General features: G+C 38.0%; 1 protein-coding gene across 2 annotated transcripts in view; it reads left to right on the top strand.

Annotated features, from left to right (window-relative positions):
- Nucleotides 1–17273, top strand: part of CRY1 (cryptochrome circadian regulator 1) — a 40003-nt gene that overhangs the window by 7834 nt on the left and 14896 nt on the right. For both annotated transcript variants that reach the window (XM_033058093.2, XM_033058092.2), the window contains exon 2: nt 15566–15674. In XM_033058093.2, coding sequence (XP_032913984.1) covers nt 15566–15674 — 109 coding nt within the window. The remainder of the gene's footprint in view (nt 1–15565; nt 15675–17273) is intronic.

Genomic DNA, 17273 nt, shown 5'->3' with positions numbered 1-17273 from the left:
TGCTTAAAATCTCTTTGAAAAGTGCTAGTGCAACAACGTTTTTGCAGTAAGATGAAACCTGTTCACTTTTATCAGAGGCGGAAGGGATTTCTTCCATTGTACATCAGTTAGGATGTGTCTTGCATATCTGATTTCTGTGTTAACAGGCATGTGATGTACACCTGAGCTTTTGTGTTATGCATTACTTCCTCCTACAACTAAACTAGAGAAATTTTCTGGACCTGTTTTAGAATTTTACTTTATCTCAGTGTTTCTTAATTTATAGTAAAGCATTTCCCTTTCTGTTCACTCTCATGCCTTTCTTCTCTGCATTTCCCTTCCTGTTCATTCTGATGCATTTGTTCTTTAACATCTGTATGTTTGTGGCTCTTCCACAGACATGAAGAGTAAAGGCTGGAAAATTCTTGCACTGAAAGTTTCTACCCTTTCAAAACACTAATCCCTTCAGAATTAACACCAGAAACGTTGAAAGAATTCTGTTTAATCTCAAATGGGAAAATTGTGAAGTATGGATATATTATTAATTCTTCAGTGATAGAGATGAAATACCTACAGTACAAGTTACTTAGGAACAATTCCTGTAAGGAAGACTTGGTTTTTTTACCTGTTGTCTATCCAAAGTATGAAATCCATGATCTAGGATATGCTTTATTTTTTATAGTAAGGAACCTGTTGAATTCAGTGCTTGCGGTTTGTTTTTGGTGGTGGTTTTTTTTGGTGGTGGTTTTTTTTTTGTTTTGTTTGTTTTTTTTTGTTGTTGTTTTTTTGGTTACTCAATGCCAGTGTTCTACTGACCTTGTCGGTGAGGGGTAAGCTGTGCTGCAATTGAGAGAGAGAGAAAATGAAATAGGAGGGTAATTTGTATCAGACAGAGAAATACATAAATAGGCAACTTGTTAATTAATGTTCATAAAACATCATCATGCTCTGAATGGTTAACGTTTTGCTGTGCACTAAAGATACAGGACGTCATGGCAAACTTATCTCAGTTTCACAATCTGTGCAATTCTGAAGTACCGGGGAAGCAGAATATGGAGAATTGTGATGTGGCATTTTATAGAGCAACTGGATTTGAAAATAGTTAGTGGCTTGATTTCTAATATATTGGATTCATTGAAGAATGGACTAAATGTTGTCTTTGCTATGTTCTCTGTAGAGTTTCTTCTGCGTTGAAATTTTCTGTCTGTAAATCCTGTGACATCGAGTGATTTTTTTCATTCTTTCTCCTTCATACTTTATATTCTAAAGACTAAACAAACTCAGTTTTTTTCTAGAAGTCTTGAAGAAAACATTGTGGCTTTTAGCAGAGATTACCTAATTTTTCCCTTTTTCGTGTCTCATGGGAGAAGCATGACTACATGGGCAAAATTAGACATGCATTTAAAAGAAAATATTCTACACAGTAGTTTTTGCCATCCAGGTTTCAGAAGGGTATTTGAGGAGGAGGTTGCATGTCAGTTTTTTTCTTTGTAAGTCTTGCTATTAGTGAACTCAAAAAGTTGAAACCATCCATATCTTAATGAGGGTGATCAAGCCAAGGATGGCATCTGAATTATTTGTTTTATTTGTGTTGCCTAGAAATAATTCCTGTAACTTTCCTTCATTACTTTTCAGTAGATGACAGGCCTGGTAAGGTCTAGTTTACTGCACTTTATCCATGTTTATTTTTAGACAGTGTAACTGTTTGCTGTTTGCTGTTCTTGCACAGTATCTCCTAGATCCTGTGAATGCTTCTGTAAAGGTCTCTGTAAAAGACTTTAATTTTTTTTTTTTTTTTCTCTAGCATACTCTTTCACTTGTATGACCTGGAAAATCTCCTAATATGTAGTTTCTTCAGTTTATAACAAAGGAAAAAGTTGCAAGATGCTCTGATATTGACAGTTCTGCTTAGATTGCTTTGTATTTTCCCCTTTTATTTCAAGGCTTTCATAACCTGAGGAGACCTGTGTAAAATTAATTTTCATCATATGGTCACGGTGCTTTTCAGTGAGTAGGGTTTTTTCACTTAGTTGAAATTTCCCCTCTCTAAGCTAGTTGCCAAAAAATTTGCTGTTGAGGAGTACTTTATTTCAGCAATAGTGTGTTTTTCTTCTAAACCATGAAGAAAATAATGAGTTTGTGGGGGATAACATGGATGTTTCTATTTTTACAATTTAGAATATGGCTTTTTGCATTTTTTTGAATATAATTCCAGCAACCTCTCTTTTTCAGTGCCAACAATGCAACATTTTTTGTCAAAGCAAAATTCTTCAATGCTGCGTTTGCAGTATTTGAAGAAGTTTTTCCTCCAATTCTTTACTGCTTTCATATGAAGCAGCACAATGAAGCTTGAATTTTTGGCATTGGAGGTCACACTTTGAAAAGAAAAAGTGTTACTCTTTCAGCAGCAGCTTTATCTATTAATCATCATAATTCTTCACTTTTTTTTCTTCTATTAGTCTGTCTTTATTCCAGGATCCTGTCTTTGCAGATGTTGCTGTATGGTTTGTCAAGTGCAGTGGTAAAGTAAAAATAATTTTTAGGTTTTTGGGTGTTTTTTTACGATTTTGTTTGAAGAATATTGAGATTTTTCAGAACAGTTATGAGATTCTAAGTGACTTGTTCCCAAATGAAAGTGTGCAGGAAATTCCAAAAACTTTTCCACTTGCAGTACTATACTGCTACCAGTTGCAGTATTTTTCCTGCTGAACTTGGAAATTTTAAGCATACCTAAGGTAATCTTTGGAGAGCTTTTTTTCATGTTCTTTGTTTTTCTGCTTTCATCATATGAGCGGTGTTATCTGTCAGAAGCTTTCTGTTGACTGAAGTTTCAATTATGGTGTACTATATGGTAATGCCTAGCTTACCTTTTCTTGGAATGAGCTTTCTTTTGCTTGGAAATGTTTGTCTCTTGTGCTTGTCTCTTTAATTTTACCTTGAATTAAAGCTTTTGAACTTGGGATTGAATATATTGATCAAAAAATACCTAAGTAGAAGTCAGTGTGATTAATGCTTGAAGTCTTGTAGTCTTATTTCTACAGAGATAATTATTTCCTTTGTTAGTTTGAGGTGATATTTTTTCCTTTGTCATAAGGAAAAATGCTGGTTTTAGCAGCAACAGTAAACAGGAAATTATGTAATTGTCAACATTTCCTCCTTTGTGGTACCTTTGTGTCTCCCCTCTCCAGCGCATGCAGGGTTAAATAGGGTTTAAAATCATGTAAGCTTTACCTGCCATTCACCAGGGTTTTTCCTTTATGCAGATTTAATGTTATTTAGACCTGTAATAAAGGATGGTGTCCATTAGCTTGTGCTTGGATGGTGGTACAGGAACAACCTGTTTGTGCCGAGGTTTGGTGCCAGCTGTTGAGTCTGGCAGGGGACACGCTGTTCACGAGCACCTGTTCCTTTTCACACCTTCCACTTCCACTCTTTGTCGGCTCCTCCGGCTCTGAGCGCTGCCGTGGCACTTTTTGAGCTCCGAGCACAGATTGGGTTTCATGTAACCTTTAGCCATCGACACTTCTGAATATGACACATAGGAAGAGCAGAACCGACCCGCTGCTTGTACCTGCTTAAATGAAGCCTTTCTCTGTCCCTGTTAGGAAGGAGGTTCAGCTGTGGTAAGGAATCCTCTCGGAGCGGCTCCATAGGGAAGGAATATTGAAATCTACTCCAGCGGTTACATATAACTGGAAAAGTAGGTCATTGTGGCGGGGAGTAGTCCAAACAGCTGCCCCGTTGCTGCAGCAACGACCTACTTTGCGCAACTGTTTCTGTTGATTCATATTGAAATGTTCTTCTTGAAAGCGCTATAAGGAAATGATCAGGAGATATGTAACAATGGAAGCTGCAGGCTTTGTGGATTCCTCCTGCCCTCCTCCTTCCCCCACGCCCCCCCGTGGTTTTGCCCCCTGATGTTGGGTATAGGAAGGTTAAAGCAAATAAGGTTTGTTTCCGCTCAGCATGGGGAGCCTCTAATGAAGAACATCTGTTTTTTGCTTGAAGGTTCTGCATAACAGTGCCTATCATTGGTGATTGTTTCCAGAATTCAGAGCCTGCAAATCTTCCCCTATAAATTTTGTCTACAGAAATAACTTTAGAGTTAAAACAAGCAAACCAGAGAACCACCTTTTTCTCTGAAAAGATGAAATCTTTCTTGAGCACTGGAACAGGTTCTCCAGGGAAATGGTCACAGCACCAAACCTGACAGAGTTCAAGAAGTATTTGGACAATGCTGTCAGGCACATTCTGTGATTCTTAGGGTTGTCCTGTGCAGGGCCAGGAGTTGGACTCACTGGTCCTTGTGGGCCCCTTCCAACTCAGCATATTCTATAATTCTATGAGTATCTCTCTTCTGGAATCCTCACAGTTTCTCTTGATATTCAACTGCTCTTATACTAATCACTTGTCTCCAACAAAGTTTATCCACCTTCAGGAAGGTGGGCTCGGTGCCTGCCCTTTTTTTTTTCTTTCCCTTTAATTGGCAGTCTGAGTCTTCTCTTTTCCTATTAGTTCTAATCCTCACTCAAGCAAACAGGAAAAAAGTACAGTGATTCTGTATAAAAGGATCTTTTCCAATTGCCTACCTTTATTCTTTCAACAAGTAATAAAAAAGCTGTCACTGGTGTTTAGGGAGTGAATTTTGGAAATTCACTCCTGTCTTCTAAAAGGAATGGGTAGATGGGAAAATGTAAAAGTACAGTTCTTACAGTAAAGGTTTCATTCTTCATAAAATAATTCTTTATCTAAACTACTATGACTTGGGCAGAGATGACTGAGTATCACTCCTTAGTTACCAGAATCTTCTGCTTAACTGTGCTATGTAACTTTTTTGTATCAGTTTAGTTACTACTTCAAGTGATGTACCTTCGTTGGTCCTGACCTTCAGTATTGCAGAGAGCTGCTGAAGTTGTGGCAGATGAAATAGCACGTTTATCTAGAGGTTATTTGGATTGTTTCATCTATTGTGTCTTGAGCTATACTTCAGTTCTGTTTCCCAGGACTTACGTGACTGAGCTCTTTGTATCTCCTGCATCAGCCTCTGCAGCATGAGTTGAAGAGTTACCTCCATTAGTCTGCCCATATGCTGAGAAAGTTGAGGACAAAGTGGAGGTTTTCAGAATTTGTGCAGCTTGATAAATAAATCAGTGTTTCAGTTATTTGTTTGGGGTGGGTAAATGTTTTTTTTTTCCTACATGATTATTGCTCAAATACATCTGAATACATCTTTATCAAGTTTACCTTGTATTCAGCTATAAATGTCTAATTGCAGCTTTGAAAGACCAGTTCAGAAAATTTTGGCATTTAGATTCATAGTAGTAGCAATGGGAAATTAAGACAATGATGAAAGTCTGACCACCATAAGGTGAGTACCAGTAAATTTTAATTAAGATTTCCAAGAATAGCTTCAGGATATCTTTTTTTCCATTTTCCAAACTTCTATGAATTTTTGTGCTTGCTAAAGTATTTCAGCTTTATCTTTAATTCTCGTCTATTAGTTTAATAGATTTTTGAGATATGGGAAGCCAGAGATGATGGAATTGTATGTTAAGGACTTGCAATTTATCCAATGTAGTTGAGAAATTTATTTATTTATGCCAGTGTTTCATTTCTAGGAAACATAAAACTCCAAAATTTTACTAGCACTGACTGTAACCTTAAAGAGGTTACTTCAATTTAAGGAGAGGAAGAAGGTTTTATTAAAGTAAATAAGGGGCAGTATGAAATCTGTCCTTTAGAATCAAATTGCAAGACTGTCTTGTTGGAGTGCTCCTATCATGCTTATTCTTTTGAAATGAGCCTTAGCTATTACTTTTTCATCGAACAGCTTAGATTGCTGAAAATAATGTGGCTGAAATATTTTATAAAGCAGGCCAGTTCTCTTTTAATTACATCAAGCCTTAAGAGCTGCTAATTTAAATAAGAGTACTTGGTTACATGAGAATAAGGTGGTTTAAATTTATGTATGACCATGTCTGTAGTCTCAGGTAAATCTAATTTTGTAATTTGCTTCTAGATAATATTTCCCCAGTTGCCTCCAGTACAATTTGTTTGCTCTTGGTTTTCCTTTATGGATCCAACTAGTTTCTCTGGAGAGAGTAGGCATAAAGAATTAAAGTCAAATAATGAAGACTTTGATTTATCAGATTGGAATTACAGGATTTGAAAAAAATGAACACAGAATGTGTACATTGAAGAACAGAAGACACTGAGAGAGATTTAGGAAACTGTGAGCCTGTTAGTCTTCTATCACCAGCAGGCTGACCTTTGTAACATGAAGTAATTTGAAATGTTCATTTCAAGTTGTATGGGAATAATTTAGGTGAGTAATGGGTGGCCTTTGTGAAGTTAAGATTTAGACTTCGTATAAGCTAAATCCACCATTTGCTGTGATGTATGGCTCACAAAATAGGAACCAACTTCATAATGCTATTTAACAGCATCACAAAATGATTGGGGTAGGAAGGGATTTTGGAGATCATCAAGTCCAATCCCCCCCTTGCTGTAAGAGACTGTAGGTAGCGGGCTGGACAGTTGGGACAGACAGAGATTTCTAAAGCCAGGTCTTGAAACTTGCGGTTATTGGATTATTGTTAAAGGGTGTGGATGAAAGGGCCTTGGAGCTGCCAGTTGTAGCTCGGAGCAGGGCAGTGAGAAGACAAAGAGTAATAGAGCAAGGGGTAAGAGGGTGGTAAGAGAGGGAAGTAAGAGGTAAAAGGTAAGAGCTAAGAGAGAGATTTCCATTACAATACAATATATCTTCTGTGTTGAATATTCTGATTTCCACTAACCAATCTAATACTAGATACAAATTCTATAGCATTTACATACAGCCTATAAGAATCATTACATTACCATATTATGTTACACTTTAAACCCTAAAAACTACTCTTTGGACCCCTTCTGCTAAGCTAGCAGGGTCTTCTCTGACCTTTGGACCTGCTCTCCAGCAGAAGGCATTGTTCTATCAAGGGGGGATTACTTTCAGCCAGCCATCCTATTGTCTTCTAGTTATTTAAGAACTAAGGTTTGGTATCTCAAAGATGGCTTTCATTTCAATCTCGCTTATGGTTTCCATATTTTCAGAATATTTTGCTAGGCAATCATATTTATAAGGTTTTCCTGATTCATCTTTCCCAACACCCTGCTAAGGCAGTTTCACCCAGAAGAGGTTGCACAGGGTGTGTCCAGGTGGGTTTTGAGTATCTCCAGGAAAGGGGATTGCAACTTCTTTGGGGCCTGTTCCAGTGATCTGTCACTCCCACAGTAAAAAAGTTTTTCTTTATATTCAGATGGAGTTTCTGTATTCTAGTTTGTGCCCATCATCCCTTATTCTGTCTCTGGGCACAGCTGAAAAGAGTCTGGCCCCATTCTCTTGACAGCACCCTTAAGCTATTTGTATGTATTGATAAGATTCCCTCTGTCATCTCTTATCCAGGCTACACAGGCCATGCTCTCTCAGCCTTTGCTCATTAGAGAGATGCTCCTGTGCCCTCATGCACTTTGTAGTCCTCCCCTGGACCTTCTCCATGAGCTCCTTGTCTTTCTTGAACTGGGCAGCCCAGCATAACCAGCCACAGCCCTGGACACATCACTCTGGATGTGGCCTCACCAGCGCAGATAATTTCCCCTGACCTGCTGGCAATGCAATGCTCTTCCTAATGCATCCTAGGGTACCATTGACCTTCTTGACCAGAAGAGCACACTACCAGCTCCTGGTTTAACCTGTTGTCCACCAGGAATCACAGGTCTTTCTCTGCAGAGCTACTTTCCAACAGGACAACATTTAACTTGTGCTAGTATTTTCATACACTTCTCCTGTTCTCCGTGACCTTTCAAGGATGATGGAGAGTGGATGATGGTTTAGCAATAAAATCTGCCAACTCCTTTGACACTCATGGTGCATCTCACTGGGAGCTGTGGATTTCTGGATGTCAAGCATGATTAAAAGGAGTCTAATCTGATCCTCCTTAACCAAAGGAAAATCTTCATTTTTCCCAGACTTTCACTCTTGCCCCCATGCTCAGGGATTCCTGGAGTCTAGCTTTAGAAATAAAGGCTGAGCAAAGAAAGCATTCAGTAACTGTGCCCTTCTCTGTATGCTTTGTCATCAGGGCACCCACTTGATTCAGCAGTGAGCCCATGTTTCCCTAGTCTTCCTTTTGCTATTTGTGGCAAAAGGTAGGAAAGGTGTAGAAGAAACCCTTTTTGTCCTACTTGACATCCCTTGCTAGATTCCATTCCAAATGGACCTTAGTATTCTTTGTCATATCCCTGCATACTCTTAAGAGCATGCCTCTATTCCTCTCAAGTGACCTGTCCCATTTTCTATATTCCATAAATGTTCTTGTGTTTCAGTTTTGTCAGAAGCTCCTTGCTTATCCATACATGTCTTGTGATGCTTTTAATTAATTTCTTACTAATAGGGATGCACTGGTCCTTAACTTGGGAGAAATGATGCTTGAGTATAAATCAGCTCCCTTGGACATACTCTTGAGTATTAACCAGCTCTGCCTTCCGGAGTCTTAACCCACGGGATTCCTCCAAGTAGGTCCTTGAAGCAGCCAAAGGTAGCTCTCCAAAAGTCCAGGGTTGTAATCCTGCCTATTACCTGCTTCCTTCATCTTTGGGAGATTGTGAATAGGACAAAAAAATTGTGTGTTTCCTTCCTTTGGGGAATGCTAACCTTGAAAAGTTAGTTCAGTTGGAAAGAAATTAATGAGGGATGGTGTGTAAGGAAATGCTAGCTTTGTGCCCAGTGTGAGCTAGGTTTGGTTCAAATTAGTTTGTTGTTCCTAGTAGAGCGGTAGTGCTTGCTGTGGTTGATGTTCTATTCCCATCCCATATCTGAAATGGTCTTTATTCCTTAGTGCCAGAGAAGATATATCCAAAAGGACTCAGCTTAAAGAGATTAAATGTTAAACATGGTTTTCTCTTGATTATTGTTCAAAGCCCTTTCTTCTGTCTGTTTTCAAAGAATTGTCTTTTTTTTTTTTTTTTTTTTCCCCTGAGAACCTCTTTGACAGCTGTATGTGGGCTTGGTTGTATCTTGTATTTGTCGTTCATCACAGCTCACTTTGGCTTAAAGATTACAACAGTAGTAAATATTAGGGGAAAAAAAGCCAAGTGACGCACTTCATGGTCAGTGTTTGGTTTTGTTTTTACAAGTGGATAAGCTATACTAAGTTATAAAAGATGCTGCAGTCCTGAATTGCTCTCTAAAGGAGCTGTGTTTTCTTTGCTCACTGTAGAGCAACCCTGCTGGAGATCACTTAACTCCCACAGCTACTTCACTTAAGTATCTAGATTTGAATAACATGAACTTTTTCCTGCTCTTGTGTATGAGCTCAAAGGATAATACCTTTACGAAATGTATTATTGTGTACCATTTTAGGATGTGGAAGTTGGATGTGGGAATCATTCAAACATTGTGGTACAATAAGGGATGCCTCTGTGACCTTGATTTGGTAACAGGAAAATACTACTGTGGCTGGTTGCCAAAGGATGCTGTGGAGTGTACATAACACTTAAATCCTGTCTGAGCTTAATCTTCTTAGAGTTTCGTAATAATATACTGCTTGCACTAAGACATATTGGTTGGTGACAAACAGGCAAATATACTGGTGAAGCACTAAATATTTGTATAAAGGGACATTAAATTTAAGATACTTCTCAGTGCCTCATACTCTGTTTTGGTTTTTGTTTTGGTATTTGCATTGTGATTCCTATTGAAATTAGTATGAGGTGTATATTTGCCTTATACTGAAATCTCCTTATAGCCTAATCAAACATATGGTAAAGTATGTGTGAAAGAAAAGTGCGGGTGCTCTCTCTCTCTCTCTCTCTAAAGAGAAATAAATGGTGCATGATTTGTGTGATTACTACATTAGGGTCTAATGCTGTAAATTACACTTCCTCTAATAAAATGTGGTTGGTATTTTACAGCATGCAATATTCTTTCTTTTTATTGAATCCAGCCCTACTAAACTGAAAGGTGGAGGAATATCTGATAGCATTGTTGGAAAAAACAATTGAACAGGGTAATAAAGCTAGCAGATATTAGGCTGGCTAAGATAATTCTGATAAATAAAGTCTGGGTGGCAGTCAAATGTGTAACAACATGAGTCTGTTGTTTTACAGAGCTTTTCTATTGATGGAAATCAATGGCTTGCTGTGAGGACTAGGGGATAGATAAAAGGTATTTAAAAAGAGAGGTTAAATGCAAGTTTGGATGGATTGTTGGAAGTTGACCAGTCGCAGGTAAAAAGTATTAAACTTAGGAAGAGAACAAGTTTCAGCATTGTTCCTTTTCACTCAAATTCTTAAACTTCCTCTCAGAATGAGGAAGCCTAGCTAAACTCCTATATTTTCTGTGTCTGTGCAGTCTAATACTCCTGCTAATGGTTAAATTTAGAATTTGTATTAGTTCAGAAAAGTTTTTCTTAATGGTTTAGCCCACTAGCATTTTCAGATGTGAATAGCACCTGCAAGACAAGTCATTGCATTTTAAGTCCCCTTGGTTCCCAGCAAGTGCCTTCATTTCATACTGGCAAAGATGCTTATATGTGATTGTGGTTTCTGGGTGTTTATTACTCCTAAAAGTAACCCCAAACAAGACTTAAAGGTGGCCTTAAATAGTGTGTCTATAGGTATCCTTCTTGCAGGTCCCCTCCCTAAATAAAATTGTTACCTTTTTAACAGACTGCTCCTGACTTCTTTCCTGTATAGTCTTTAACCGTGTTAAAAGTGCAGAGACAGGAACATTGTGTGATGTAGTGCTTGCTTTAGGTCATTTTGTTAATGTTAACTATGTTAACAATTATTTATTGAAGGTTTTGAATAGCTACTTGTCTGGTATCAGTTTCTTTCAGTTGCATGGTAGCTAAAATTATGAGGTGTATTATGCAATTATTGCCAGCTTCTGGCAATTAATCTATATTTTAGACCCCAGGCATATCTTGTATGATTAGCAGCAGTGAAGTGGAGTTTGTGGAGTTTCTTGGAGTTAACTAAGATTTTATGTGAATGTCTTTTAAAGAATGAAGTCTTCAGCAGCTTTCATGAGAGAGTTCTGAATATCATAATTAGATGTCTCTGGCAAAATGTGTGTAATGCTCTGTAAGAATGTTGCTTGCAGCCAGCAACATCATGCATCAGCATGTTCCCCATGTTAAAATGTGTAAGTCTTTTCTCCCTCTGATGTCAGTCATTTATGTACCTCTTGCATAGTTGGCTACTATTGTGAACATAGTTGGCTATTATTAGTGAACATTTCCTTCTGGTTTGCCCAAGGGATGTTTTAGACCAGATACAGAGAACTGGGCTGATGTTCTAATCTGATAAAAAATATCTGGGCATCCTTTTTGTCTCTTTTAATGAAGAGAGATGTAGCTCATATAATTAATTGAAAGCGAAAAAGTGCTTTCCCATTGCCTGTTAGGTTGAGGGAAAAAAGTTAGTTTAGATTGCAGACTCAGAAATGTGACCTTTTATTGTAGAGAGAGCTTTAAATACCTTCTCATTGCTAGAGTCTGCTATAAAGTATAGTAGAGTTCAAGCCTACTTCATAGATGCTATGAAGAAACTTTGCCTCTAGAGCTCACATACTGAAAAGAAATACATTTTATAAGATGGAGGTTTTCTATTTGTTATTAATTCCTAGATTAATTTATGATTCCTTTTCTGTTTTGTTATGCTGTGAGAGGAATGTGTGAGCATTTTGGTGTATCTTTTCAGAGAGAAAGGTCAAGTAATTTTGCATTTAGTTAAAGATGCTGTGCTGCTTCTGCAAGTTTTAGAGGTACTAATGAGAAAAAGAGGAGGTGAAAACTTTGATAAGTAGTTGATTAGATTATTATATTTCTTGTAAGGTTGGTAATGATTTTAAAAGTGATTATTTAAGAAGATGCATATTTAATTGAACAAGGCTCTATGTAGGGCAGATTGGACTAGATGACCTTTAAGATTCCCTTCCAACCCAAACTATTTTGTGATTCTGTAAATCTGTGTAAAGGCTTTTATGTTAGACAACTTCTATTAACACTTTAATGAAAAAATGTCTTTAGATGTAGTATAGCGTAAATACAGTTGATGGAAACAAAAAAGGTGATTAATTATTTGCATCACATTTTGTTAAAACACATTTGGTTCAACTGAAAGATTCAAATATGATTAATAAATGGCATGCTTGTTCTGAGTAACTCTGAGTGTGTGTTCTGAAAGTCAAAAGCAATATTCCCTTGCATTGCTATTACTCTAGATGCTGTAAGGTCACTAGGGTTTGATTTGGTCTGTTATTTTTGAACAATGTGCTTTCCATGGGTCTTGAAACACAAGCTGTGCTTAGGCTGTTTTTAATTTGTTCTAGTTTTTGTTAAGGTAAGGGGGAATGTGTGTGTCACCTGGCCACCCTCCTGCTTTCTTCCTACGTATATTTAACAGTTTGAGTCTACACTGTTATTTTTGTTAAGTACCTGGAAGAGTTTTATGGAGATTGAAGTGCTGGAGTGTGGTGAGAGACAAGAGAGATAATAGAGGGGATTTGGGAAACCAACAAACGGAGATTAAACTGTATTAAGGGCAAGTTTAGGGATCTTGGATGTGAATTGGAGACTAGGTCAGTGCGTATTATCTTCTTGAACAGGATTTTGTGCCAGGTCCAGACTAGAAGTTATATATTGTGATCAGTCAGGTAGGAAGAAAAGAGACTGAGAAAATAGAGGGAACTGAAATGCCAATAGAAAAAATCAAGTTTCCTGAAATACAGGAGTAGTTATGAATATTTTGTCACCAGTTTCTTTCCATAACCTTTTCCTCTGTGAGATGAGTTTAGGCAACAAACAGACAAGCCAGACAGCAACAGACAGACAACAAAACTCCATACAACCAAACCACAAAAAATACCAAACAACAACAACAAAAAAACCAACAGAAAAACCCCAAATAAACAAACAAAACCACCACAAAAACCAACCAACCAACCAAAACCCCCAACCCCCTGGACTATTCCAAAGGTATCCAGAACAGTATTGCAGTTTGTCTTCCTAGTGATTTGTGAAGTATATGTGAACACACATGCTCCATGGAAGTGAGATTCGCATGGGTAAGATTAATGAATAATGTCTGTCATTCCAGGTTTTAAAAAAAAAAAAAAACATTAGAAAATGAAACTCTTAAATAAATTTTCAGAGTTCAAATAGACTTGACTTTGTCCTGGGAACATGAGGCTCAAGTTCTCTCTGATAGAAGCATATGCAATTCCCATCTGATTCTTAAAATTACTCCTGCAAGGTTTCTAACTAAATGAGTATAGAGAAGTTTCTTCTTCTTTTCTAACTACTGATTTTTTTCAAACAAAACTGAGCAAAGTGAGAAAATTAGGCATTTTTGGTTTGTTCCAGTCATTAAACATCTAAACATAGTTTCCCAGCCAAGAAGCCATTGTATTCTTTTATGCTGGTTGCCAAGAGGCCTGTTCTCACTCTTTCTGGTCAAGTGACCCACACATTTTAAGTATTTAGTAGCAGCCACGGGAGGTTCCTCCCAGCCTTTTAGATATTATTTTTGATAATGTTTTTCCCCATGTAAAGTTGGAAGCAATGTGTGTTAGGTAGGCATCACTTACATATTGCCAACTACTTAGAAAATGTGTATGAGCATGTTTACAGCAATCATGTATGCTATATCCCTCCTAGAAGGCACAGCATTTTCATTGTATCTGGTTAGCTTTTAGGGTTTGTCTTAAAAATGCAGTTGCGTATGAACTCCTGATTTTAGTAAACCTGGTTGCTCAGTGCCTTTGTCTTCATAACACTGTGGGCACTTGCAGAGGTGCTCCTGCCCTTCCGTGGTAGCTGTGCACCTTCTCAGCAGGCACAGTCTCCAGCTGTCCTTGTGCTGCTTCCCCTGCCTTAGTCTCAGGCAGTTGTTCTGGAGGTGTTACCGCTGTGGCCTTGCACCTGCACAGTGTGATTACAACGGGGTTTCTCATGAGTAATGGACGGCAGTGTGGGAAGTGCCTCTTTTATTTTTTTTTTCTCCCCCTTTGGGTGTAGCTTGTGGTTTATGACAGGGGATGCAATAATGTGTGAGCACAGAAGTTAATGACCAGCAGGTGCTGAGTCAGCAGTTGCCCTGGTCAGCATGTGCTCTGCTGAATGCCAGCAACACTGTAAGAAGTAACAGCTAAGGGGACTTGAGCAGCTCCTGGTGAAATGTATATTGTTAGTACAGAACTACAGAATGGTTTGGGTACGAAGGGACCTCTGGATGTCACCTAGTCCAACTGTCCCTGCTAAAGCAGGTTCACCTGGAGCCGGTTGCCCAGGATCATGTCCAGATGGGTTTTGAATATATCCAGAAAAGAAGAATGCAACCTCTCTGGGCAGCCTGTTTCAGCTTGTGCCTGTTGCTAAACTTTGCTGAAAAGAGTCTGGCCCCGTCCACTTGACGCTGTATTTAAGATATCTGCACGAATTGATAAGATCCCCTCTCAGTCATCTCTTCTCCAGACTACATAGGCCCAATTCTTAGCCCTTGCTTGTAAGATGAATGCTCCAGTCCCCTCATAATCTTTGTATCCTCTACCAGACCCTTCCCAGTAGTTTCTGGTGTTTCCTGGGTTAGGTAGCCCAAACTGGACTCAACACTCCACATGTGGCCTCACCAGGGCAGAGTAAAGGGAGAGGATCACCTCCCTCAACCTGCTGACCATGAGAAAAATATTATGGAGGAACCACTTCTTAGACTGGAGAGAGTCCAGGGGAAGAGCACTCATCTGGGGGCCCCCAGCACTTCTCTTTTGAGCTGGCTGGAAGGTAGAGTTCTTTTTTTCTCCTCTTTCCTTTTGTTTTTATTTCTTCCCCAAACCACTTTCACCATTGGAGTTATTTTAGTTATTATATCTACTAATAAATCTTTGCGCATGTGAACCTGTCTCAACATTCTTTGTGCGACTACCTGTTTCCCTTGCAGATTTGCAGCACCCCATTCTCCTCCCTTTTATTTTTACCTAATGTGCTAATTTGCTCATTAAATAATTCAGGTGAGGTTATAGCCAAGATGCATATGTTATATAGAGGGCTGTTTGTATAAATGAAGGCCAGAGGGTTAGTCATGATTGTGTATTCCTCTGGTATGCTGTTTTTAGTAACAGTTCAGTGTTGTAAGAAGGGCTTGGATTAAGTTTAGTAGCAGTGTGCCAACAGCTGATTATCTCTTTGTTCATTGGGATTTTTTTCTGTAGTGTAGGGGTTTTTCTGTCTTTAAAATGACAAGAGATTTACAGTTTTAGTTAAGAACAGAGTATGTTTTAGTCCCTTCCAGAGCTGAATAACATTGAGGGGAAAATTGAAATGACAAGGTAGATTGGTTTTATGTATTATGTATTGTGTAAGATACTACATGGTGTCATACCACTGTAAGCCAAGTATAATTAGGATGTGAACATGCATGCATCACTAAAATAAGTAATAAGTGCCCAAGGTCTGATAACTGTTATTGATTATCCTTCTTAGTTACCTTCTTCTATTGTAAAATTTTCTGGTTTGTCTCAGAAAATAAATGTTCTTTTAAATTCTTGTAGATTTCTACTTCAATGTCTTGAGGATCTTGATGCCAATCTACGGAAACTGAATTCACGCTTGTTTGTTATCCGTGGACAGCCAGCAGATGTTTTCCCCAGGCTTTTTAAGGTAAATGCCACCTTGCAGTTGTTGTTTCTATCCACAAATATGACCAACAAACTAATTACAGCAAGGAATATTTCTTGTACTGTTTCATTCAGTGCAAGTTATTAATGCAAACACTAATCTATCCTTGTAATTTCTCATTAAGGTTATTTGTGTTAGATTTGAATTTTTCCTCTTTAATGTACATATCACCAACTGGGCTGAATTATTTTTAGACTTTACTGGTTTTTGTTTCTTTCTTTCCAGAAACAGAATTTATTTCAAATGGTTTGCTAAGTGTAGGTACTGTATATTACTACATTTTCCTTTACAGATTTATTTTGTAGTAATGAAATAAAATTCTGTGCACATGAATCCATGTTCAAAGCCTGACCTGTAAAAGCAATGTTTAATTTAGGCCAAACATCTGTTATGGTTGCCTTTTTGGCCATTAAAGGTGACTTAATAAGCTTTTTTTCTAGTAGTAAGATTGTTAAAAGCACAATGTAACTAAAAAGCAATTTCTAGTGAAAGAAATTTGAGGCTTTTGTGGGAAAGAGTCTTACTGAAAAAATTAAAACTGTGAGTGACTATCACTGATAGTAGTACATCTGGATAATAGTGTATTTAAGGGAGTAATACTGTAATGAATACTTGGCAAATTGATTTGAAGAGTTTCTTCAGAATGTTTGAATTGCGCTGACTGAAACGAGTGAGACTGGAGGTGCAAAGAGATGCCCATTTTTCCAAAGAAGTCGTATGTTCATTGTTTTTATACCCAGGTCTTCAATCTGAAAACTCAACCCAAACTCACATTTCCATCTTCATTATGGTGATTTTATTGTGAAATGCTAACTGGATGATACTTCTACTGGTCTTTCCCCTCAGGGAAGAATTTCCTGGACACGTACTGTGGCATTAGCTGCTGCTTGCAACCCCTCAGATGTTCAAGCTTGTTGCATTTGTCTGCCAAACTTAGCTTGATTTCGTTTAAATAGGAGCAAAGGTCTTATTGTTGTGTGTTGCCTTCAATCTGTAACAAGTTGTCTTAAATACTTTCATGGCTACTTTAGCAGCTCCTGTTTCAGATTTTGCTGCTAGGCTGATCTTTCCATGCCTGACAGAATTGGATTGCCACATTTTTAGAATATTAATTTTTTTGCTGAGAAGAAAACTAAAATAACTTGTAATAAAGATAGCATACAGCAATCAAAAAAGAACGTTCACATCTGTCTGTGTCTTTTGGTTCATCAAATGTCTTTGTCATATATTAGTTCACTTAGGTGCTTTTCAGGACATCCTCTATGCTCAAACAAGTTACTGAAGCTCTTGAGTATTTCTTCATTTTTGGCTGAAGTCTACCTGGAACATGCATCTATGTTGTATAATTATATCACAGCTTCTTTTGCCAGAGCAGTAGCTGTACATCAGACACCTGTAGTGCAGTGAAGGGCTTATAACACTGAACAAAGCTTTTCAGATCTTCCTTATTGAATGTCTCAAAGGTGAGCAGTGATCCTGACCCTGAAGAACGAACATATATGGAAAACGTAAGTTCAGTTGAGTTTGGAAAAACAACTTCAGTTAAAGACTTGACTTAAGGTAGGAGATAGTGAAACTTCT

The sequence above is a fragment of the Catharus ustulatus genome, chromosome 4, assembly GCF_009819885.2.
Source record: "Catharus ustulatus isolate bCatUst1 chromosome 4, bCatUst1.pri.v2, whole genome shotgun sequence".
Taxonomy (NCBI): domain Eukaryota; kingdom Metazoa; phylum Chordata; class Aves; order Passeriformes; family Turdidae; genus Catharus; species Catharus ustulatus.
This window is presented reverse-complemented; position numbering and strand designations above follow the sequence as displayed.